The sequence below is a fragment of the Thamnophis elegans genome, chromosome 16, assembly GCF_009769535.1.
Source record: "Thamnophis elegans isolate rThaEle1 chromosome 16, rThaEle1.pri, whole genome shotgun sequence".
NCBI lineage: Eukaryota > Metazoa > Chordata > Lepidosauria > Squamata > Colubridae > Thamnophis > Thamnophis elegans.
Genome location: NC_045556.1, coordinates 854,786 through 879,778, shown reverse-complemented (window position 1 = coordinate 879,778; position 24,993 = coordinate 854,786). Strand labels below are relative to the sequence as shown.

General features: G+C 49.3%; 1 protein-coding gene across 1 annotated transcript in view; it reads right to left on the bottom strand.

The window, feature by feature from the left end:
- Nucleotides 1-686: 686 nt before the first annotated feature.
- The window catches only part of VPS13C (vacuolar protein sorting 13 homolog C), a 69,208-nt gene continuing 44,901 nt past the window's right edge, over nt 687-24,993 (bottom strand). The window contains exons 59-83 of the mRNA XM_032232749.1: nt 21,734-22,123; nt 21,059-21,163; nt 20,056-20,220; nt 19,397-19,525; nt 19,099-19,232; nt 18,869-18,995; nt 17,758-17,993; nt 17,310-17,460; nt 15,937-16,077; nt 15,453-15,534; nt 15,184-15,253; nt 14,666-14,777; nt 14,105-14,218; nt 12,644-12,783; nt 11,160-11,241; nt 10,828-10,941; nt 10,237-10,312; nt 9,991-10,154; nt 8,838-8,883; nt 8,162-8,285; nt 7,720-7,834; nt 5,635-5,726; nt 4,870-4,993; nt 3,688-3,777; nt 687-2,072 (exon numbers count right to left, since the gene is read on the bottom strand). Coding sequence (XP_032088640.1) covers nt 1,977-2,072; nt 3,688-3,777; nt 4,870-4,993; nt 5,635-5,726; nt 7,720-7,834; nt 8,162-8,285; nt 8,838-8,883; nt 9,991-10,154; nt 10,237-10,312; nt 10,828-10,941; nt 11,160-11,241; nt 12,644-12,783; nt 14,105-14,218; nt 14,666-14,777; nt 15,184-15,253; nt 15,453-15,534; nt 15,937-16,077; nt 17,310-17,460; nt 17,758-17,993; nt 18,869-18,995; nt 19,099-19,232; nt 19,397-19,525; nt 20,056-20,220; nt 21,059-21,163; nt 21,734-22,123 — 3,219 coding nt within the window. The 3' untranslated portion in view covers nt 687-1,976. The remainder of the gene's footprint in view (nt 2,073-3,687; nt 3,778-4,869; nt 4,994-5,634; nt 5,727-7,719; nt 7,835-8,161; nt 8,286-8,837; nt 8,884-9,990; nt 10,155-10,236; nt 10,313-10,827; nt 10,942-11,159; nt 11,242-12,643; nt 12,784-14,104; nt 14,219-14,665; nt 14,778-15,183; nt 15,254-15,452; nt 15,535-15,936; nt 16,078-17,309; nt 17,461-17,757; nt 17,994-18,868; nt 18,996-19,098; nt 19,233-19,396; nt 19,526-20,055; nt 20,221-21,058; nt 21,164-21,733; nt 22,124-24,993) is intronic.

Sequence of the window (24,993 nt, the reverse complement as noted above, 5' to 3'; positions counted from 1 at the left end):
CTTATCACTGATCCGTTTCATCAGGGGAGTTAAAAGATCTGTCTTATAAAAACAAAATCTATCTCCATTGCCCCAATGACGTTCCATTCCTTCCTTCCTTCCTTCCTCCCTTGAAATGTTTGTACAGCTTCCAAGTTTGATTCAGTTATGCACCAGGCATTATTTTTCAGCCTTTAGTCAACAATAGTCTGGGAATAAAACCAAACAATTCTGACATATCGGTGCTAAGATTTTTAAAGCCACCAAACACTCCTCTGGAGAAAGCACACATGGGAAGGCCTCAGGGAGGGGGGGAACCCCAGAAAAATTGGGGGGGGGACAGTGTTTTTTCCTTTTTTCCCCCAAAGCCATTTGGAAAAAAACTGTTCCCCCCCTCCTTTTTCTAGTTTTTTCCAGGCCATCCCACTCCATATTCCAGGTACATCCATGTGCAGTCACAAGAAGTGAAGTTTCGTAACTGCTACACACAGGCTGCTTCCTTGTGGCTTTATGCAACTTGTTCTTAGCACACAGAAGAAAGGCTGAAGTATCCGCCGTAAAAGTGAGGAAATGCTACCCTCTTGTGGAAAGCAATAAAGGCCGATTTCCGAGGGTTTGACTGGTGACTCTCAAACCACACGTCCCGTTGCAGGTGGAGTGAACTGTGCAGCCCCATTAGCGTTCTTCGACGGCATCCACAGAAAGAGTTGCATATAAAATATTTTTATTTGGCAGTATACGTAACAAAGGTAAACACAGGAAAATAGGACATTTTATGTGACCAACAGCCAAAGTCCCTGAGTGAACTAGGTAAGTTTGAAGACGTCTTATCTGCTTCACTCTGATCTGCCTCTAAGAGTTTCTGCCTCATTTAAAGTTCGACGTTAGAGCCTAAGATTATGCAGGCATTGATCCTGCTGCTTTGTAAATAAGGGTTTGTGCTACTGTGTTTTTCCGTGGGGCAGTGACTCCAGCCTAAACTGCTGGCATATAAATCTGTATCTTCTTCGTTGCAAACTCTTTTGGCACTGAAGGATTATTCTGGGGTGTAAATAAGATGTGCTGAGATTATAAACGGAGCTAATAATATCATTAACCAGTTCCGGCCATGTTGATGTTAATACTAGCATGTAGTGAGTATGAATGTGCCACCTAACACAAGTGTGCAAAAAGAGAGCAATCCCTCCCCCCCCCCCCAAACACAAATCATTGGGCCTAGGAAATATTGAAGGTGGAGCTGAAATGCGTCCATGGCAGCCCATCTGATTTACTACGTTGCCTCCAAAGAGGACTTTGGCAGGAATAGATGGAGGAGTCTTTCTCAGAGGGGTTGAGCCACCCGGGGCCTGATCCCTGGCGAGCGCCTGGGTGCTGCTGAACCCCAAGCTAAACTTCACTGGAGGAGAGATAAGGGAGCTGAGAGGCGGTGGGAGTAGAGGGTGGTGGGCTTCCAACCTCTGCGTTTGGTGGTGCGAGGTGGAATGTGTCGGCTCGTTCTTTTAAGCCTAGGTATTTTTCTGTGTCACCAGAGAATCTGGTGGAAATGTGCAGAGAATTTATCTTCTAAGCCAAACTTCTGTATCTCATAAATCTAAATAAGAGCGATGAACATAATTAGGCGTTCTTTACTGACCGGCACGAAGAAGGGAGGTCTGTCCCTGATTACAACTGCATGGCTATTATCATCCACTCGTCCCTGGACAGTAAGGAAGAGCCAGTCTTCTGCATTACAGAAACCTCTCTCTGGCTAGACCGGATAGGAGGCTCACGGAAAAACTTACTTTCTGTCGGAGGCAGTAGAAAGGGGTTTTGATTGATTTATTAAAAGGGGATTGAAAGCGGAAGGAAACTGGGGGTTTCTTTCCTTGGGGTCTCCTCGATTGTCCAGGTTTCCTAAAAGCACCCCCACAACCGACTGAAATCTAGAGAGAATAAAGCTGAGGCCAGGCATTTCCTACAGGAGGGGGCAGAGCCTGCAAAGACCCTCCACGCCCCAGTCACGTCCTGGAGGTGCTCCTTTTCAGAGAGGCCTGCTTCACCAGGGTCTGCTGGTGCCTGCTGCCTTCGGCCACATCGATGGCTTGACATGTTCTCTGCAGAGCGGAAGAACGCAGCGATTAGAAGGAAAAAGGAGCAGAGAGGGGAAAACCCAGCTCTGCGCTGCCGCTGCCACCTTCGACCAAAAGTTGGCACAAGGAAGTGTTACACGTAGATCTTAGCGACTGTCCCAAGCGCCACCGGAGCCACCTGGGGAGTCTCTGCAATTCCAATTCACAGTTCCGGAGCTCACCTCCCCCCCCCCACACCACCAGGGTCACATGACGCGCATGTCATGCGCTTGGCAACTGGGCCACGTTTACGGCCATCTGCAGTGCCTCAGTCATGCGCCCATGGTTTCTGTCGGTTTTGCTGAAAGCTGGCATTTAGGTCCGGTTTTCTGCCTAATAGCAATAGCAATAGCAGTTAGACTTATATACCGCTTCATAGGGCTTTCAGCCCCCTCTAAGCGGTTTACAGAGTCAGCATATCTCCCCCAACAACAATCCGGGTCCTCATTTTACCCACCTCGGAAGGATGGAAGGCTAAGTCAACCCTGAGCCAGTCAGGATCGAACTCCAGACTGTGGGCAGAGTCAGCCTGCAATGCTGCATTCTAGCCACTAGGAAGGAAGGAAGGAAGGAAGGAAGGAAGGAAGGAAGGAAGGAAGGAAGGAAGGAAGGAAGGAAGGAAGGACACTAGCAATAGCACTTAGACTTATATACTGCTTTACAGCCCTCTCTAAGCGGTTTACAGAGTCAGCATATCACCCCCACAGTCTGGGTCCTCATTTCACCCACCTCGGAAGGATGGAAGGCTGAGTCAACCCTGAGCCAGTCAGGATCGAACTCCAGACTGTGGGCAGAGTCAGCCTGCAATGCTGCATTCTAGCCACTAGGAAGGAAGGAAGGAAGGAAGGAAGGAAGGAAGGAAGGAAGGAAGGAAGGAAGGAAGGAAGGACTGAAGGAAGGAAGGACACTAGCAATAGCACTTAGACTTATATACTGCTTTACAGCCCTCTCTAAGTGGTTTACAGAGTCAGCATATCACCCCCACAGTCTGGGTCCTCATTTCACCCACCTCGGAAGGATGGAAGGCTGAGTCAACCCTGAGCCGGTGAGATTTGAACTGCTGAACTGCAGATAACAGTCAGCTGAAGTGGCCTGCAGTGCTGCATCCTAACCACTGCGCCACCTCGGGCCAAACCATGCTCATAGCCCATTTTATGACCATCGTCAGTTACAACTGCGATAGGCAGGACCCATCTTGGTTGTAACTCCAGGACGACCTGGGATTCGAGGCGATGCCTCTGCCTGCCTCCTTCTGAGACTCGATGCTCATGATGCGCTGCGGCTAAGAAACGGTCCGAAGTGACCAGGATACTGACCCATGGAGGGAAGGGTCATCCCTCAGGCACCAAAAGGGACATTTTTCTCCTCCTCTTCTAATTAAGCCCAAACTAATTCTTCAGTCTGGAGGGGAGAAAAACCGATTCCCCTGGAAACTGCCCTCGAAAGGCTGCAGACCGAACGGGGCCTTAATGTCCGCGCCTGAGGCAAGACCGCAACGTACAAATTGGGTCATCCGGGAAGTTGTGCAATAACGGTTCCTAGGCAAAGACCCAGGACAGTCAGCGTCCAGCCCTGCCTGAATGCTCCAGGGGAGCCTCACCTTTGCGGCAGCCGCGTCCGGCAGTCGAATTTTCCTGATTAATTCTTGTCCCGAAGTCTCCTTTTTGTGGAAGCACAGCATCCCTTTGTCCTGTTAGAAACGGCACAAAAACACTTAAAACATTCAACTGTGTGTCAGAAAAGAGACCAGAAGGAATCTCTGCGTTTGCCTGATTTCACCTTGGAAAAACCTTCGCGCCCGAAGTTAACCCCGCTGTTATTTTTGCCCAGAGAGTCCCCCAATACTCAAAAGAGATTGATTAGGGGCCCCTGACTTGGTATGTGAGCCGCCCTGAGTCCCTCTGGGAATAGGGCGGCATAGAAATACAATAAAATCGAAAATCGAAAGGGCCGCATTTTTCCAGCCATGTCTTCTATTGAGGAAGAGGAGAGAACAGGACGGACTTTGGCCTCTCTTTCAGAACAAAGTCAGATCGAGCCCCTCACCTTATTATTTCCAAGAGTAAAATTATCACTTATCTCACAAAAGCAGAGGCAGCATTTATCTAACTAACAAAATCAATTAAGGAGGGAGGGAAGCAAGGAGGGAAGGAAGGAGGGAAGGAAGGAGAGAAGAAAGGAGGGAAGGAAGGAGGGAATGTAGGAGAGAAGGAAGTGGGGAAGGAAGGAGGAAAGGAAGGGGGAAAGGAAGGAGAGAAGGAGAAAAGAAAGGAGGGAAGGAAGGAAGGAGGGAAGGAAGGAGGGAAGGAGAGGAGGAGGGAAGGGGAAGGAGGGAGGGAAGGAGGGAGGGAAGGAAGGAGGGAAGGAAGGGGAGTAGGAGAGAAGAAACGAGGGAAGGAAAGAGGGAGGGAGGGAAGAAGTAGTAGGACCGTTGTAAGATAAGATGGATCTATGGGATGGTAAGAAAGCAATCTTCAAGTATATTGTCAACTGTAGGGAAAAACTGTTATAAATACATATTATTAATAACAGTTATGAGATCATATAATTGTGAATGTATATATGAAATTGATAAAATAAAAAATAAATAAATAAATAAAAAAAAATACATATCTATATCTTAAAAAAAAATCAATTAAATTAGCAAGGCTAATTTGAAATATATCCTTGAAACAGAGCAGAGGTTTTGCTTCTGGCTTCCTGTTGCTCTAGCAAGCCAGTTTGCTGATTAATAACAGCTGCATTGGTCAAACTTCTTAGTGGAGATCAGAAGATCTCTTACCTTAACGAAGATTTGCAGCAGGTTCTCCTCCATCCAAGGGGGACGTGTAAAATCTTCATATAGGTAATCCCAGTCTGTGGTCATGTGACCTAGGATCTCCACTTCTTTCATTAAGATGACTCTCCTAGGGTGACCGGAAGGTGTTTTAGGAAGGAACAATCCACAATGGGTCCGAGGCCAAGGCCTTTTAACCTGAATGAAGCCATTGAGCCAAGGTGGCGCAGTGGTTAAATGCAGCACTGCAGGCTACTGCTAGATCAGCAGGTCAGCGGTTCAAATCTCACCGGCTCAGGGTTGACTCAGCCTTCCATCCTTCCGAGGTGGGTAAAATGAGGACCCAGATTGTTGGGGGCAATATGCTGACTCTCTGTAAACCGCTTAGAGAGGCCTGAAAGGCCTATGAAGCGGTATATAAGTCTACTGCTATATTGCTATATTGCTATATATCTCTGCTCCACTAAAGAATAAATGTAGAAATACTTTCTCCCCCATTCTACTTGTGGAGAGGCTCAGCTTCATGGCTAAGCACAATCCCGCTTTGCAATGATTTCCAGGCATCCTTCCACTACTATCAATGTAAGCTTCCGCTGAGGTCTACTCAGCCAACTCTTAGCAGAGCCAACGCATCTGCCATCTCCTTCAATAAGGGGATGATGAGAGAATGGGTCGGAGCAGCAACGTTTAAGTATTAGGCTCCCTCGATTGTTAAGATTCCAGGATGAGCAGGGTTTAGGAACTCCTTCCGATTCGCTGGCCTGGCCATACCTGCTGGTGACCACAATGTAGGCCTTTCCTCTTCCTACGACTGGACAATAGTGCTGGAAACTCTCGTCCTCCAGCTTCTTGATGTGGGAGTTCTGGAGAGGAAGTGAAAATGCTTCGGATTAGATCAGAGCTGCAATATTTAAACTCTTACATGAGGCTGGTCCTGGACTGGCCCCCCCCCCCCCCCCAAAGGTGCTGCTCCTGGAGCCCCCATCTGAGAAGCAGCGAAGACAGAGTGAAGGGGAGCCTCAAGGGAGACTCCCTGGAGGCCTTCTGTCCTCAGCCAACAGAGAGCAGGGCACGGCAGGGCGAAGGGAGCGGCCACGTGGGCTGACGAGAGAAGGACAAAAGTCTCCCACGAAGGTCAAAGGTGGCACTCGGCGGAAACAGGAGGTGAAGCCCAATTCCCCCCCCCTCCCCTTCCCTCTGCAGCTGGGTCTCTTGGCTGAGGAAGACCGCCGTTGAAGGCCACTGAAGAGCATTGGCCCCTTCTCGAAACAGGGGCCCAATTCTCAGGGAATGTGGCAGAGGACACGACTGTCACCCGCCTTCAAAAAATAAAGTTCTCACAAGTTTAGGTACGAAAAGCTAAATTTTAATTCACCACTTAATAGCATTATGTACACATCTCTGCAACATTACAAACTGAACACCAATAATCGCAAGTGGGAAATATTACCAAGAACTGGCTTTATTTGGGGGAGAAAAGCATTGTGGAGAAAGAGGCGGTTTTCTCTTCCCTTGAGAGGGAAAGCAGAGGAGGGCTCAGGGGACCCCGACTCTCCCTCTGCTGCTCTGGGTGTAACCCTCGCTCTCAACAGTCACCTGATTTAGCACATATTCCGGGGGGAGATGCGTTCCCATTGTTTCATTATCCCCAAAAACATCTGCCATAGGATACACTGCCTCCCAAATTAATTTTGTCACCTTTAAATCCATGTAGCGAAACCGTGCATTGAAAGGAAACAGACACGCTTGTAAAAACGTTAAAATAAATACATGTTTCTGAGTACATCCTTCCTTTTCAGCATCAAGGCACAGGTGTTACTGTTGGAGGAGAATCCACTGCCTCACCTGGACAGGACTCTTCAGGTACCCCCTATCTAGTTGGAGAAAGTCAGATTCCCTACCAGACGTTCCAGTCTGTTCCAGTCAGATTTTGATGGAAGATGGATTGTCAAACTACAAGTCACAGAGGTTTCTGATTTAGGATCCCCAGGAAGACACCCCCCCCCCCCAAATATCCACCCACGGCAAAACCGCTGCCTGCTTTTATCCATGCTGATGGTGAAAACTTGGGTCAGGACATCACGGTGTCTGTGCTGACTTTTTTTGCACTTACGTTGTGACATTACGCACAAGTGTACCAAATGCAGTGCACATTTCCCCACCTGCCTGGGGAAGGCTGCGCAGAACGAGATGCTCCGGAGAAGCCAGGGGTTTTATTATCAGACCCTCGGGAGGCAGAGACCCTCCTCTTTGCAGATCACAAAAGGAAGTTTCCAAAAATGTCTTTGGTCTCCGGTAGAAACCATTTAGGAAGAAGGGTCTCTTCCCCACTAGGGGAGGGGGGGGGCTTTCTCTCCTGGCCCACTCTTCCTACCCAGGGCCCCCTTTCCTAGCAGCTCCCTACTCTTGGCATGAAGAAATAGTTGCCCCGACATTCAAAAGGAAGACTATCCAGAGTTGGTATGAAGAACATGCAAAGGGATAGCAACCCCCAGCCGGTGAAGGTGGTCCGGAATTAAGTCTTTTTTACGTTTAAATCAAACCAAGGCAGATAAAGATGGTTAAGTTAATCAGGAAAGGAGGAACGTAACGGGTGATTCCGTTGGTCCAGCCGGGATTGGGCATGCATGGAAGGAGAAAGGGAGAAAGAAGAAGAAGATGATGATTAGAAAGGGGTGCGGGATGCAGGTCAAAGAAGGGGGGGGAGGACAATTTCATCAAGGGCCCCCTCCCCCCCCCACAGTCAACATCCACAAAAGCCACAGAAACCGCTTGCCCTTACCCTTCATGCACACACACACACACACACACACACACACAGAGGCACATCTAGGCAGCTCCGTGCAAAGACTGTACCTCAAACAAGTCACAACCCTCGGCCTCGCCTCGGTCGTAGGGCCGAATGATCCCGTCTTCGCGAATGAGGCGAGGGGGGCGCAGGCTGGAGACCTCTTCGGTTGACTCGGCCACCCTGTGAGGAGAGGGAAGTCCTTTCTAGGGAGGGGGGCCTTCTGGAGAGATCCGTCCCCTCGGATTCTTCTACAGCCCATTCCAGAGGGACTCGGCTCCAGAAACTCTTTCAGGGAGCTAGCAGAAGGCATCCTGCTCCTCTGCACCGGAAGGCCCAATTCACACAACCAAGAAGGCGGCATGGGGCTCGTGTGTGTGTTCCCCTTCTCACCCGGGTCAAGTTCCCACATGCCGATTTCTAAGAGAGGCTTCCTTGGTCTCCTTCTGGGAAAGGAGTCCTGGGAAGTGACCACACACACCCCTCCCCCCAGACAGCTGCTGGGCTCACCTCTGGATCCCTTGGAAGGTACTGCTGGCCATGTCAATGATGCCCCCGGTTGGGCGGGCCACCACTCCCACCAGCCCCTTCCCGATGCCCTTGAAGAAGCCAGCCGCACCCTCCTTCTTGGCACCTTTCAGGATCAAGGGAGAGAAAAACAGGATGGCATTTTCTGACCGCAAAGCATTTTAATTTCATTTAATTTTTAATTTAAGCATTTTAATAATCAACACAAGAAGCGTTGGTTTTCTCTTTAACATTTCACTCTTTAGCGTTCTGACCTCTTGCTTCATGCTTCACTTCATGTCATGACCGTATTTCAGGCGATTCAAATCAGGGACATTTAAACGGAACATGAAGCAAAGCAGTTACTAAAGTTGCTGTCATATTTATATGCACCTTGACTGAATTAGCAATAGCAATAGCAGTTAGACTTATATACCGCTTCATAGGGCTTTCAGCCCTCTCTAAGCGGTTTACAGAGTCAGCATATCGCCCCCAACAACAATCCGGGTCCTCATTTTACCCACCTCGGAAGGATGGAAGGCTGAGTCAACCTTGAGCCGGTGAGATTAGAACTGCTGAACTGCAGATAGCAGTCAGCTGAAGTGGCCTGCAGTGCTGCACCCTAACCACTGCGCCACCTCGGCTCATTCTCTGTGAGAATTAACTCCAGTTCACTTACCTTCTACAGGTTTTGTGACCATCCCAGTTACTCCGCCAACAACTCCCTTAAAGAAAACCGGGGGGGGGGGGGGGGGAGAGATGGTGCAGCAAGTTAGGATGGCAAAGTTTCCCATTCATTTCGCCCCAACCCTCCACTTTTTGGGGAAATTTTTGAGTTCACGGTTAAAACGGGTTCAGCCTACTCAAACTTTCATCTGAAGACAATTCATCAGAACCAGAAATTCTGATAATAAAGGCAGCTAAGACACAGGGCCCAGCCTGTGAAAAACAAGACTATATTCCACTTTTCATTACTTCCCAAAGTAACTTGGGAAAATAGTGGGTCATAGTAGCTATGAGAAGGTTGCGTGTCAATTCTAGGAATTCCTCAGCATGAATCCAGCCTTCCTGGCTGGAATCGGCCTAAACCCCAGAGAGCGGATGGATCAAAACCTCTGCGTGGCAGGAGATTATCCAAGAACCGGCTGTAACTTTTGCCAGGTTCTGGTGCCAGGAGGTCTTCTGGGCCAGAAGAAGCTAAACAAGGCCTAGGAATTCCAACCCAGCTTCCTCTTTCTGACCTGTTTCGAGAACTCTGCTCCATAGAAAAAAATTGCCAAATGCTGCAGGGTCAAAAATCCTCATTGCATTCTACATCACTGCTACTTGCTCCTGAAAAGGGCCCCCTGAAGGTACCCAGGGATCCCCAGCTTGCTCTCTGGGGAAACTCATCCCCCACCTTCGAGCGGGCTCTCCCGCCCCCCTCACCCACGCAGGCACAAAGGACACAGCGAGGGAGGGTACACCTTGTTCCCAAAATGTCTAGGAAACACTTGAAAACGATATCAAAACAAAACAACAAAACAACCTCAAAACACAATGTTACTGCATATAATTAATAGTCCTATTTCTGTTGTTCTGGTTTCTGTTTTCTGTTTTACTCACTAGCAGGAGAAAATGAAACACACCCGAAACATAACCCAGCACCGATCGGAGGTGGGGTTCATTTCATACAGGAGGGCAGGGCTGTCCAGACTTGGGGACTTTTAAGACTTGTGGATGTCAACTCCCAGAATTCCCCAGCCAGCCCACAAGTCTTAAAGTTCCCAATTTGGACCGCCCTGCAGTAGAGAGCCCAGAACCCCAAGCGGTATCTAAAAGAAAGGTCCTACCCGTAGGAAACCCTTTCCGCCTTTGGCCAGGCTGTCCCCAAAGTCCCTCGGCTGGCGCCCCATCTCCTCTCGCCTCTTCTGCTGGAACTCCTTATCCATGGTGATGGCGGCCAGGCCTTTTCCGACCGAGCCGGTGATGCGGGACACCACGCCGGCTGCACCCCCTGCGAGCCAAGGGGAGTTCAGGGACGCCGGCGGAGGGCAGCTCCAGGAAGCTCCTCCACCCACCCAAGGTGCCCCACCTACCGACGGTGTGGCCAAGAAGGCTCCTCACGCCGATCACAAAGCCCTCGGCAAACTCCTCGGGCCCCTGGACGGCTCCCTACGGAGAAGCAGACCCCAAGCAGACTCTGAGAGCAAAGCTAAGCGTTAAGTGGGCATCCGGCACCCCCTGGCCAATCGTGGCTGTGGAGGGCTTGGGCGGCAGCTGAACCCTTGAAATGAGTTACTTAAAGCTACGTGGCCACTAGCACATGCTCCTCGCTGGAGCCCCCATGGAAAAGCCAGAGCGGGAGAGGAGCCTCCACATCCTGAGTCTTATCACATACTGGCAGCAGCCCTGAAGGGAGTCACGAGCGAGAGCCGAGATTTCACGGATACCCCCCTCCCCCCGGGGTTTATTAGGCTTCAGGGCTTCCGTCCAAAATAGGCCTCTCTTAAAAATGGCATTTGGGGAGGGGGATTTGGTAGGGTGGGAAGGTGGAACCTTGTTCCAAGGTTTCCTGCTTTTAATCATCGTTCCACAAGGCTCTTTCTTTCGTTGTAAACTGCCCGGAGTCCTCCGGGATTGGGCGGCCTATAAATTTAATAAATGAAATGAATGCTCCAAGGCCCTACCTGGAAGGGCTCGTAGAACAGGGCCTCCACCCCTTCCGAAAGGCCTCTGATTAAGCCGAAGGGGTTGCCCAGGACATCCAGCCCCAACACAAGGATGTACATCTGCTTCAGGAACTTTCAAGAGACAAGCAAAAAAAACAATACAGAAAATGAGTGTTTGAAATGACACTGGAAGCAGGAGAGGAGGGGAGTAAAAGGAGAAGGGATTCCTAGGTCAAAAGCAGGAGCCCTTAACCAGGAGAGAAAACGCAATGGCTCCGGGCTGCGCTTGCTAATGGGGGGTTTATGCAAAAGGGGGGGGTGTCGGGGGGCAAAGGACCTGGACTACTTACTTGCCCTCTGTAATGGCCGATGACTCTCCACAGCAATTCATTTCTTTTGTAAAACTGATATCTGATTTCGAAGAAAGCGAGCCTGAAAGCAGCAGATAAACAACCTCATGGAGAATAGTGGCGATCCACTGCTTAGAAACCCAGCGTCCTCTGCATTTAGAGAATCTTACGGGATCTACTCTGTAGGACACCCTTGTGGAGCAAGCTACCCTTCATCCCCGTCTACTGAAACCCAGCAGAGCTGACAAGCCATCCATCCAGCAAGCAGATTTGTGGTCGAAATCACTTTTCACTTAAGAGAGTTTGGCATTTATGTGGGTGACAGTCCTTTCCCTGCTAACAAAACCCGGGTTGGCATTTCCAAGAACTGACACACGCGATGGCAAGGGGACAGGAAGCGATGCATCCCTGCAGAACGTCCACCTCTAAGGCACGCTTGACCAGAGGCCCCTAGCTCAGGCTTCTGCCTCCCTCTGGGACAGCCCTGTCCGTCCTTCCCAGGCCTTCCTTGCAGGGAAGGTCGGCTGCAGGGACCTAAACTCCTGCCTGAGAGAGCCGAGGTGGCGCAGTGGTTAGGGTGCAGTACTGCAGGCCACTTCAGCTGACTGCTATCTGCAGTTCAGCGGTTCAAATTTCACGGGCTCAAGGTTGACTCAGCCTTCCATCCTTCCGAGGTGGGTGAAATGAGGACCCAGACTGTGGGGGCGATATGCTGACTCTGTAAACCGCTTAGAGAGGGCTGAAAGCCCTATGAAGCGGTATATAAGTCTTAAGTGCTATTGCTATTGCTATCTATCTATCCATCCATCCATCCATCCATCCATCCATCCATCCATCCATCCATCCATCCATCTATGTATCTATCTATATCTCTTATCTATCTATCTATCTAGAGCCGAGGTGGCGCAGTGGTTAGGGTGCAGTACTGCAGGCCACTTCAGCTGACTGCTATCTGCAGTTCGGCTGTTCAAATCTCACCGGCTCAAGGTTGACTCAGCCTTCCATCCTTCGGAGGTGGGTGAAATGAGGACCCAGACTGTGGGGGCGATATGCTGACTCTGTAAACTGCTTAGAGAGGGCTGAAAGCCCTATGAAGCGGTATATAAGTCTAACTGCTATTGCTATTGCTATTCATGGCTGCGTTTTAGAAAACTTTTGTGGAGAGATACATTACGAAATCCAATCCCTCTTGCGGTTTGGGACTTGATTTCAATGGAGTTTGTATCTTTTGCCTCGGAAGGTGGTGCAATTTTGATGTTGTGGCGTGTGGATTTTTCAACCCGTATTTGTCAAGTGGGTCTTTTTGCTGCTCCAAATCTGGACTGGCAGGAGCAGCACAAAGCCCAGGAAATGTGGGAACCCACGCCGGTGGACTCCCTGGCCCATGGTCCCACTGGAAGCGAGCAATGGTTTAAGTCCCCTGGGAGTCCCTGGGCTGCTCCTACTGCCAGGAACCGCCGGAGACGAATCCCGGAGCCCCTTACTTGAAGATGAGGTCATCCACATCGGTCAGCGTGGCTCCGATGCTCTTCAGGAGCAGATTGACGGAATGGATGGCAATCATGTCTCCCTGGCCGGATTCGGACGCGTCGGTGCCAGAGCCCAAGGAAAGGCTCAAGTGGAGCTGGCAAGAGAGAAAGCAGTGCTTAAGAGAGCCGTTGAAGCTGAAATGCTTTGCCCCCTTAAGGCAGTGGTTCCCAAACTTGGCAACTTTAAGACTTGTGGACTTCAACTCCCAGAATTCTCCAGCCAGCTGGCTGGAGAATTCTGGGAGTTGAAGTCCACAAGTCTTAAAGTTGCCAAGTTTGGGAACCATTGCCTTAAGGAGAAGAGAGAGCTCCTTGGAGAAGACCCTGGTGCTGGGAAAGGCGGAAGGAGAGAAGGGGACGGCAGAGGAGGAGGAGATGGCCAGGTAGGGTCATCGACCCAATAAGCGTGAGTTTGGGGAAACTCCGGGAGGCAGTGGAGGGGCGGGGGGGGGGGGGGGGCTGGCATGCTGTGGTCCATGGGCCACAAAGAACTGGATATGACTTAGCAACTGAATGACAATCACAACAAGAGAGCCACGGTTAGTTATTAAGCTTTGCTGAACGCAGGATTCATTTAAATGCCACCTTTTAAAAAAAAACAATTATTGAGTTTTCAGTTAACTCATTTTTGACAGCTTTTTAAATTCTGGCAAGTTTCACAGCCACATTCATTCATTCGTACAGTCTCCTTTCAAAAACTTCAATATCAACCTTGTCTCAAAGCTGGCTCTGGATCCTGTTTGCATTTTATTAAATTGAGGAGGGAATCGAAGAATTCCGCAAGGAACGTTCTGCTGAATTTTCAATTTAGCATTTCTGCCCAGAACTTAAGAAATTTAAATGCAAAGCCGTCTGATTAAAAAAAAAGGCACTTTTAAAATATTGGGGGACAGGGAGAAATAGAAGTAGAAATAATGCCTCCTATTAGGGCCGTGATAATGAAAAGCAAATTATGGAATTTGTGGTCCTCTAAGAAGAAGCCTTTAGGCTCAAAGTGTAAAAAAAAAAAAAACAGAATTTAAGGCCAGTTCCACAAATTATTCCAAATTAACCCAAGAGATGTTTTCTTCCATCTAGTTAGCTAGCTAATGGAGAAAGAAATTAAACTTTACCATATATGGAAGCAGAGCCAGAATGCCACAAAGCCATTTTCTCCCTGCTGGGCTCATGTAAGGATGTAAAACAGGGAAATGAGGAAGGGGGCTGTGGGGTTCTCCTCAGAGGGGGGTCTCAGGCGATGCTCACTGGAGGGAATAAGTGCTCTTGGCGCTTGGGCCGAACCGCAATCTTCAACGCTCTGACATCAATAACCGAGAGGCATTGGGGCAAATGCTTCGCCCCTTTCAGGTGCCCTGGGACGGACTCGTGCCAGGGGAGACTTTTTGGGGGAGGAAGTGCTGTTCTGTGACAAGATACCTTCAGTGGAGAAATGTGGAAGTGCTCAAAGAAGCTAAGCGTGGATACGTCCGTCAAGGAGGATTCCATCAACTCCGTGTTAAGAGCATCGATATCTTTCTGTATCAACCCGGCCTGTTAAAACAGAAATAAGTCTGAACAGGTATCTTCAATTGGGTTCAAGCACAAACATCGCACATTTTCACATCTGTTTACTGAAGCTTCTTCCAGCCTCGCTTGTGCTTTTTTCAAAGGGGGTGGGGGGAGGGTTCTAGAGCCGAGGTGGCGCAGTGCTTAAATGCAGCACTGCAGGCTACTTCAGCTGACTGCTAGTTCTGCAGTTCGACTGTTCAAATCTCACCGGCTCAAGGTTGACTCAGCCTTCCATCCTTCCGAGGTGGGTGAAATGAGGACCCGGATTGTTGTTGGGGGCGATATGCTGACTCTGTAAACCGCTTAGAGAGGGCTGAAAGCCCTATGAAGCGGTATATAAGTCTTAACTGCTATTGCTATTCCCTTCTTCTTTTTAATTCCTCCAGTTTTTAATACATCCCCCCCCCCCCAAGTGGAGGCGGTGGCTACCTTCTGCTTCTCGGCTTCTGGGTCTGTGGCTGGAGTGAAGAGGTCAATCACCGCTGCTAGGAATCCCTGATCCACCTTCAAGGCCATCTCCTGGACAAGAGCCATGAAATACCTGGCAGGAGGAAATCAGAACTGACCCAGGAAACCTGCAGGAGAACAACTCTGGAATGGGGGGAGCGGGAAGGGCCCCCGGGTTTTATCTGCCAGGACCTGCCATCAGACCCCCACATCTTCTAGAGCAGTGTTTCTCAACCTTGGCAACTTGAAGATGTCTGGACTTCAACTCCCAGAATTCTGGGAGTTGAAGTCCAGACATCTTCAAGTTGCCAAGGTTGAGAAACACTGCTCTAGAGGGAACTGTGGAGGGAGTCATCTTGAAATGCTACGCCAAAATCTACACCTAGGGAACCAGTGGACTGTTTTACCTTTTCTCTGAATGGGAAGAACATGGCTGTTGTTGGGAACCAGACGGATACAACGCCTGAATATTCAGACACGGCTGAATATAATTTACTTACTTGAACTGCAACACTTTGCTGTATTCATTGAATCGGATGATGATGCTGACGTCAATGAATGGTTTTGGTTCTAAGTCGAAGAAAGAGAGAGAGATGAATTGAATGCCTGTTTTGCCTGGTTTGGTTAATTCAGGAATGTCCCAACCTTGGCAACTTTTGAGTCCTTTGGACTTCAACTCCCAGAATTCCCCAGCCGGCTGGTCTTAAAAGTTACCAAGGTTGGGTACCCCTGAGTTTGTGGGTCAACTGGTGCTTGAAATTCATCTCACCTGAATCGAGTGCGATGGATTTGGGAGGAGCCACAGGGTGAAACACCACGGGGAACATGGAACCGGGGAGTTGGTTGTCCACCTTCAAGGGAGGAGAACAGGGGTATAGGGAGGCCGTTAACCAGTCTGGCAGTTATTTCTAAACAAGGAACTCTGCAGGCGGGATGTGCCAGCCTCTATTTAACTAAAATGCCAACGGATTGGAAAGACGGTGGAGTTGTGATACCAGATTAAGAGGAAAAGCCTAAGAGGATTTGCTGAGGAGGAAATTGTGATGTTAATGTTTCTCACAAAACACAGCTGTAACGTTTTCGATTGTCTCGTTTTCTCTTTCAGGAACACCACCAAGTGGATTTCTAGGAGCCGACCCTGGATAAGTACAGCAATAAGGGCCTCGGGGCGATCATCTTTCGGAAACCCAGCCTCTTAATCCCTGGGGGGCGGGGGGGGAGATTAGCCTTCTCCGAGAGCAAAGGCACTTTACCTGCAGCCAGTATAACTGAGCCCGTAAGCTCTTTTGATGCGCCGACTGCTTGAATTCAATTTGGATGGCCGACAGAAAGTCTCGCTTGATTATGCATCTGAATGGAAGGCGCATTTCCATTGGCACCTTATCAAAGTTTATCTGGAAATAGAAAGCAGAGCTACAGAGCTGCCATTATGTATTGCCCCTCGCTTCACGACCCAAGATACGGGGACATTTCAGCCCAAAATGCAACTCCTGAGAAACAGTGAAAATCTTCTTCCTCTCAACTGCCACCCTGTTATTGTGTCTCTCACTTCTTGTTGTGACAAACACAACAACAGTGACAAAGGCACCGGATTTCCCCTTGCCCCTCTGAAAACTACGCCTTGACTAACCCAGCCCTGGGCTATTTTGCCTGTCTTCAAGGCCCAAAGCCAGGCATTGTTCAGGAGCTCCAATGTCAATCATCTTGATTCGAAGCTATTCAACAAACCTTAAATGCTGAAATACGCTCTTGGCTGTCCAGAACCCGAAACAGTGTTTCTCAACGCTCAGTTGCCCTGCCCTGGACTCAAGAACTAGCATTAGCCTAGCGCTGATTGTGTTACCTAGTCCGGTAATGAAATGTTTGCAAGGAGGCCACCAAGCTCAGAGAGCACCTAGGACCCCACAACTCTAGAACGGAGGCTGGAGGTGTTTCTCACTTCTGAAAGGGAGCGGAGAGTCACAAAGGAGAGATTTTGCCCAGCCTCCGAGGCTCAGCTGCACTTCTGCCACGTGGAGGACATGACCTCAGGGCCCGATTTTCCTATAGGCTAACTAGGCTTCAGCCTAGGGCCTCAAGATCAAGAGGGGCCGACATTCAAATTGTTAGCAAAATTAAAATTACACTATTCTAAAAACAGTGAACACTAAAACACTGAACCGAAAATAAGGAGAAATTCTACGCATATGACTAATAAACAAACATAAAAATGTATTGGTTAAGATCGTTCCAGCGCCGCGGCAGTTGGGGAGCCCGCCCATGTTCCCGGCACCGGCGGTCGGGCGAGAGGCGCGGCCGCTCCCAGTAGCCGCCCGGTTGACGCGGAGCCCACCAGTGGCCAGGCAGGTGAGGGCGAGGGGGCCGAGCCGGGCAGCTGAGCGCAGCAGGGGAGGCGGCTGGCCTCGCTGCCTTTGCCGCAGAGCAGAGCCGCCCTCCGTCGGGAGGCCAGCTATATATATATTGATATATATTGATATATATCACAGTAATGATGTATTTTATTGCCTCTCATGCAATTTACAAACTTAAAAATGGGAGGTGAAAGGGCCTCATAAGTGGAATAGCCTAGGGCCTCTTTTCATCTAAATCCGGCCCTGCTTGGCCTCCACCTCTGGCTCCAGCCTACCTCAAAGTTGTTGTTGATCTTAATCCAGCCGGAAGGCTCCGTGCTCTGCGCAGAGATACGCCTTTGATAAACCTGTTCCAAGAGGTTGATGTGCTTCTGGTTGAAGGGCTTCCACCTTTGCTTTGGTTTCAGTTCCCAGACGATGCCAGAACTGCGAAAAAGAAAGGGAGAATCAGATGTCAAATCCTTAGAGGCAAATACACTGCACGCCGTGAAAGGAAACATCTCTTAATTATTTAATTTCTAAACTGCTGCTTCTCTGCGATGTGACCGAGACCGAATGCCACTTAGGAGTCACAAGAAAAACCTCCGTCAAATCCATCTTCAGCAGCTTTTTCTTTTTTATATTAAAAGACTCCAAAACGGGCATTTGATTAGAGAAATACGACCAACTAAAGCTTTGCACCAAAAGTGTTACCTGCAACCCCCTCCCGATGACCAACTTTACCTGGTGATGCCTATGTAAGAGATCTCCTGCTTCTTGGTGTTGTTGACCAGGGACAGGCCGAGGCCCTGAAGAGCGATGCTTATTTCCTGGTCAGGCTGCTCCATCTCCTCGGCCTGCCTCGCTTTGGACACCAAAGCCACGTCCTCCGTGAACAGCAGGACTCTCTGCCTCCCATCCAGGAAAGAGACCCAGTGGATGGGGGTGTTGGCGTTGTACGGAAACTGCCCACACTCGTCCTGAATTGGCAAGGGAAGAAGAAGAAGAGGCAAGGAGAAGGATGGTAAGCAGCAAAATGGGAACCCTTTGCATACACTTCTGTTAAAGTAGTGAATCCTTTAAAAGGTAAAGGTTCCCCTCGCACGCGTGTGCTAGTCGTTCCCGACTCTAGGGGGCGATGGTGCTCATCTCAGTTTCAAAGCCGAAGAGCCGGCGCTGTCCGAAGACGTCTCTGTGGTCATGTGGCCGGCATGACTAAATGCCAAAGGCGCATTGAACGCTGTTACCTTCCCACCAAAGGTGGTTCCTATTTTTCTACTTGCATTTTTTAACGTGCTTTTGAACTGCTAGGGTGGCAGAAGCTGGGACAAGTCGCGGGAGCTCACTCTTTTATGCCACGCTAGGGATTCGAACCGCCAAACTGCCGACCTTGAGATTGAGTGCATGATGTGGTTTTTAATTTGTTTTTCTCTGTTTTTTTTTTAATTCTTTATTATTATTTTTTAAATGTATTTTCTGTAAGCCTCCCGGAGTCCTTCGGGATTGGGCGGCCTATAAATTGATTAAATACTAATACTAATAACCTTTCTGATCGAAAAGCTCAGCGTCTTAGCCACTCAGCCACCGCATTCCTCAGTGAATCCTTTAATTTAGCTTTAAAAATAGTCTTTGGCTGATTAGCAAGGAAAAAGGATTGAAGAAAGTAGCATAAATATTGCTGAAAAGGGGTTGCTAGGCTCCAAAATAATCAGCTGCCCAAATGAATATATTGAGCAGGAGGCTTTTGGATTCAAAAATTAAATGCTATTTCCAGCAGCAGTGGGGGGAGGGAGGGAGGGGCATACAAAGACTGAGGCTGCTAGATTGACAGGTTCTTTTTAAAGATACAGATTACCTTGAGAAGATCCAGTTCACCCGTGTTTTGTGCATAGTTCCAACTTAATTTTCTCATCCCTGTAGGATCTTCCCACACGAACAATCTAACTTCCTTCGGCTTCAGCTCCATCACTTCCTGCAGGCCGCTGCATGGATGAAAAAAACACCAGTGGGAAACCCCTGGGATGCCCCCTGCTCTCCCAAGAGCAGCGCCTCTCGCTCAAGACACGGGCACCTCCCCACACCTACCTCTGCTGGTACTTCAGAGTCGCCCACGAAGTCTGGTTGATGACCAATGCAGGGGCAGCCCCCTCGTAATAATCGGAGACGTTGATAACGATGGAATGCTCGGCCAGGCTGACGTTCACCAGGACACCCGTGTTCTGTGGGGAGGATCAGAAGTGACGGCCTGCAATTGCACTGCAGCTGCAGAAGCGGCCCTTCCCCGTGACTCCCACCTGCAGGGTCAGCGGGAGAGGCACAGCCAGGGCCCCAGGTGGCTTTCAGTGCCTTAAAAGAGAAGAACAAGCTTAATCTGCCGTCTTACCATTTTTTCCAGGCTCAGCAAAGTCCCGTTGTCCTGTCGGTTGTAGAAGAAGGGCTTGGAAAATTGTTCGGATCCGCTCGCTCTGATGCAGAGCTTGCCAGAGGGGCTTTCAGGCCAAAATGCAACACACTAGCAGGCGAAAAGAGAACAGGGGTAGATAAAGAAATAAGTAGGCCAACTGCTTTGATTAATGTCTTGTAAGAAGTTGGAGTCGGCACGTTCTCCAACCTGGTGCCCTCTGGAGATTCCACATTAGCTGTAGAGGAAGGTTGTGAAGTTTGGTGATCCATTATTTACCACGTTGAGCTCCGTCTGAATGTGCTGCTTTAGTGCTCCAACACAGCGTTTCTCAACCTTGGCAACTTGAAGATGTCTGGACTTCAATTCCCAGAATTCCCCAGCCAGCGAATGCTGGCTGGGGAATTCTGGGAGTTGAAGTCCGGACATCTTCAAGTTGCCAAGGTTGAGAAACACTGCTCCAACAGATCGGAGTGAATCAATAATAAGCAATGATCATTCTTAACAAGAGAGCTGGACACTGAACAACTAACGTCGCAACTATGTTTTACAACTAGAAACTCTTAAGAAGCCCTTGTTTCAGAAAACAGGACATTGAAAGCAAGACAGCTAAGCCAACCGACTCGGCCTTCGGACGCTACCTCTGAGGGCGAGAAGTAATTCCATTTGTTAGTAGGAAACGATCCGTCAGCTCCTATTTCTCCGAATTCCAGCTCCAAGGAAGAGGAGTTTGTGATGGTGTAGAATGGCGTCAGAGTGACGATCCGTGTCAGGTTGAAGCTGCTCATTTGAATGGTAACGCCAACCTGCGGAATGAGGTTACCGTTTAAAGCCCTACATGTCACCTTTAAAGCCCTACATGGCTTGGGACCTGGATATCTGCGGGACCGCCTCCTGCCACATACCTCCCAACGACCCATAAGATCTCACAGGCTGGGCCTCCTCCGGGTGCCGTCGACCGGGCAATGCCGGCTGACGACCACTCAGGGGAGGGCCTTCTCTGTAGCTGTTCCGGCCCTATGGAACGATCTGCCCGCGGAGATCCGGACCCTTCCCACTCTCTCGGCCTTCCGTAAAGCCACTAAAACCTGGCTGTTCCAGCAGGCCTGGGGCTGTTGACCCCATAATGAGGTCCAGCCCCATCTAGGACTGAGTGGATGGTGTGTTGTTTTTTAAATCTATCTTTTTCCCCCCCTATATTTTAGTTTTTATTTTATTCTTGTATTTGTAAGCCGCCTGGAGTCCTACGGGATTGGGCTGCATATAAATTTTATTAAATTCAAATTCAAAGTTTATATTTCAAGAAGACTCAGCAGAATGTGTATTTTAACATGGTTTAGAAAGGTTTTGGCTTCGTGCTGATCTAAGGGATGGCTTTGGTCGTGCACTGCCAGGAGGAGGGAGTTGGGTTCCCCAGACCAAGGATCACCCCATCCCAGCCACTGAGAGGAGAACAGGGAAACAAGCCTCTGGCTAGAAGAAACAAGAGCAATTTGTCAAAGCAGGGAGGGAGGGAGGGAGGGAGGGAGGGAGGGAGGGAGGGAGGGAGGGAGGGAGGGAGGAAGGAAGGAAGGAAGGAAGGAAGGAAGGAAGGAAGGAAGGAAGGAAGGAAGGAAGGAAGGAAGGGCAGAAATCCAACAGTACCAGAAAGTCCATGTTGCCGGCTGGACACTTCACACATCCAGAATTTCCCACTGTATCCAGGGAGAAACCGTTTGACCATGTACTGGTGGAGATGCACAGCTGGATCTAGACAACAAGGGAGGACCAAAAGGTTTGGAGGACAGAAAACAAAGCGTTTCTTTCTGAAAATCAGAATGAAGTGCAGAAAATCGCAAGAAACCAGATGTCACACGTTCTGGACCGCCCGAAAAGATAAGAGACAACAACTTTAATTCACCGCTGAGGTGGCAGTGAGGGAGAGAGAAGGGATCCATACCGGGATAGCTGCAGGCATAAACAAAGAAAATTGAGATCCATTCAAAGCAGCATTCAAATTGCTCATTTCCTATTAAGAAAAATGAGGGGGAAATCTGCAATAAAGTGAGAATTAGTAAAACCAAATAAGGAAAAAAATAAAGCTATAAAACTAATGAGGAAACATTTAGTCCAGCGCTGTCTAGAGGGTGAATCAATACCCAGCTGATTAAATATATTGGAGCTTCTTCAAAAACAGAGGGCTATTAGCCAAGGGGAACAGGCAATTTTTAGAAGCCGGCTGAGCCCAACCTTTCCAAATTGCAAAAGAGGCTATTAGGGGAAAAACACCAGAGCTGCAGAGCCCAGAGCTTCTTCAGGCAAGTTGGCCAGGCCTCCTACCTTGTTTTTACTGAAAATATTCTTTTTCTTGAAGGAGAATAAGACGGTGTCCCGGAAGTCTGCTGGGTGTTTCACATGAACGTCCTCGGCGCGGTACTGGAGGATCCGGGAAGTCTTGTTGATGATCCAGTAGGGACTATAGGCCGAGAGGGTGGTGTGGGTGCTGGACTTCTTGACGTGAAGGTAAACATCCAACGTAGCCCCTTCGGCAGAATGTGAGGTGAAGCAGACAGGGAAGAACTCCGGCAGGGCATCATGGACACGAAAGCGCCCGCTCCAGTCTCTGCCCTGGTATTTGACCACGATCAGCTCCATGACCTCCCCGCTGATTCTCGAGTGGAGAACATCGGCAGCGCTTCCTTCGTGCAGCTCGTGGGCCTTCGCGGTGCCCTGCGGAGAGCATCGAAAGCCATCAAGGGCCTGAGAAGGCGAGCAGAACCGGGTGGGGCCGAGCGGGGGGAGGGAATAGCAATAGCAATAGCAGTTATTATATACCGCTTCATAGGGCTTCCAGCCCTCTCTAAGCGGTTTACAGAGTTAGCATAACGCCCCCAACAACAATCCGGGTCCTCATTTCACCCACCTCGGAAGGATGGAAGCCTGAGTCAACCTTGAGCCGGTGAGATTAGAACCGCTGAACTGCACATAGCAGTCAGCTGAAGTGGCCTGCAGTACTGCACCCTAACCACTGCGCCACCTCAGCTCTAGATAGATAGATAGATAGATAGATAGATAGATAGATGGATGGATGGATGGATGGATGGATGGATGGATGGATGGATAGCAATAGCAATAGCAGTTAGACTTATATACCGCTTCATAGGGCTTTCAGCCCTCTCTAAGCGGTTTATAGAGTCAGCATATCGCCCCCACAGTCTGGGTCCTCATTTCACCCACCTTGGAAGGATGGAAGGCTGAGTCAACCTTGAGCCGGTGAGATTAGAACCGCTGAACTGCACATAGCAGTCAGCTGAAGTGGCCTGCAGTACTGCACCCTAACCACTGCGCCACCTCAGCTCTAGATAGATGGATGGATGGATGGATGGATGGATGGATAGATAGCAATAGCAATAGCAGTTAGACTTATATACCGCTTCATAGGGCTTTCAGCCCTCTCTAAGCGGTTTATAGAGTCAGCATATCGCCCCCACAGTCTGGGTCCTCATTTCACCCACCTCGGAAGGATGGAAGGCTGAGTCAACCTTGAGCCGGTGAGACTTGAACCGCTGAACTGCAGATAACAGTCAGCTGAAGTGGCCTGCAGTACTGCACCCTAACCACTGCACCACCTCGGCTCTAGATAGATAGATAGATAGATAGATAGATAGATAGATAGATAGATAGATGGATGGATGGATGGATGGATGGATGGATGGATGGATGGATGGATGGATGGATGGATGGATGGATGGATAGCAATAGCAATAGCAGTTAGACTTATATACCGCTTCATAGGGCTTTCAGCCCTCTCTAAGCGGTTTATAGAGTCAGCATATCGCCCCCACAGTCTGGGTCCTCATTTCACCCACCTTGGAAGGATGGAAGGCTGAGTCAACCTTGAGCCGGTGAGATTAGAACCGCTGAACTGCACATAGCAGTCAGCTGAAGTGGCCTGCAGTACTGCACCCTAACCACTGCGCCACCTCAGCTCTAGATAGATGGATGGATGGATGGATGGATGGATAGATAGCAATAGCAATAGCAGTTAGACTTATATACCGCTTCATAGGGCTTTCAGCCCTCTCTAAGCAGTTTATAGAGTCAGCATATCGCCCCCACAGTCTGGGTCCTCATTTCACCCACCTCGGAAGGATGGAAGGCTGAGTCAACCTTGAGCCGGTGAGACTTGAACCGCTGAACTGCAGATAACAGTCAGCTGAAGTGGCCTGCAGTACTGCACCCTAACCACTGCACCACCTCGGCTCTAGATAGATAGATAGATAGATAGATAGATAGATAGATAGATAGATAGATAGATGGATGGATGGATGGATGGATGGATGGATGGATGGATGGATGGATGGATGGATGGATGGATGGATGGATAGCAATAGCAATAGCAGTTAGACTTATATACCGCTTCATGGGGCTTTCAGCCCTCTCTAAGCGGTTTATAGAGTCAGCATATCGCCCCCACAGTCTGGGTCCTCATTTCACCCACCTCGGAAGGATGGAAGGCTGAGTCAACCTTGAGCCGGTGAGATTAGAACCGCCGAACTGCAGATAGCAGTCAGCTGAAGTGGCCTGCAGTACTGCACCCTAACCACTGCGCCACCTCAGCTCTAGATAGATGGATGGATGGATGGATGGATGGATAGATAGCAATAGCAATAGCAGTTAGACTTATATACCGCTTCATAGGGCTTTCAGCCCTCTCTAAGCGGTTTATAGAGTCAGCATATCGCCCCCACAGTCTGGGTCCTCATTTCACCCACCTCGGAAGGATGGAAGGCTGAGTCAACCTTGAGCCGGTGAGACTTGAACCGCTGAACTGCAGATAACAGTCAGCTGAAGTGGCCTGCAGTACTGCACCCTAACCACTGCACCACCTCGGCTCTAGATAGATAGATAGATAGATAGATAGATGGATGGATGGATGGATGGATGGATGGATGGATGGATGGATGGATGGATGGATGGATGGATAGATAGATAGATAGATAGATAGATAGATAGATAGATAGATAGATAGATAGATAGATAGATAGATAGATGGATCAATAGCAATAGCAATAGCAGTTAGACTTATATACCGCTTCATAGGGCTTTCAGCCCTCTCTAAGCGGTTTACAGAGTCAGCATATCGCCCCCAACAACAATCCGGGTCCTCATTTCACCCACCTCGGAAGGATGGAAGGCTGAGTCAACCTTGAGCCGGTGAGATTAGAACCGCTGAACTGCAGATAACAGTCAGCTGAAGTGGCCTGCAGTACTGCACCCTAACCACTGCGCCACCTCAGCTCTAGATAGATAGATAGATAGATAGATAGATAGATAGATAGATAGATAGATAAATAGATGGATGGATGGATGGATGGATGGATGGATGGATGGATGGATGGATGGATAGATAGATAGCAATAGCAGTTAGACTTATATGCCGCTTCATAGGGCTTCCAGCCCTCTCTAAGCGGTTTACAGAGTCAGCATATCGCCCCCACAGTCTGGGTCCTCATTTCACCCACCTCGGAAGGATGGAAGGCTGAGTCAACCTTGAGCCGGTGAGATTAGAACCGCCGAACTGCAGATAACAGTCAGCT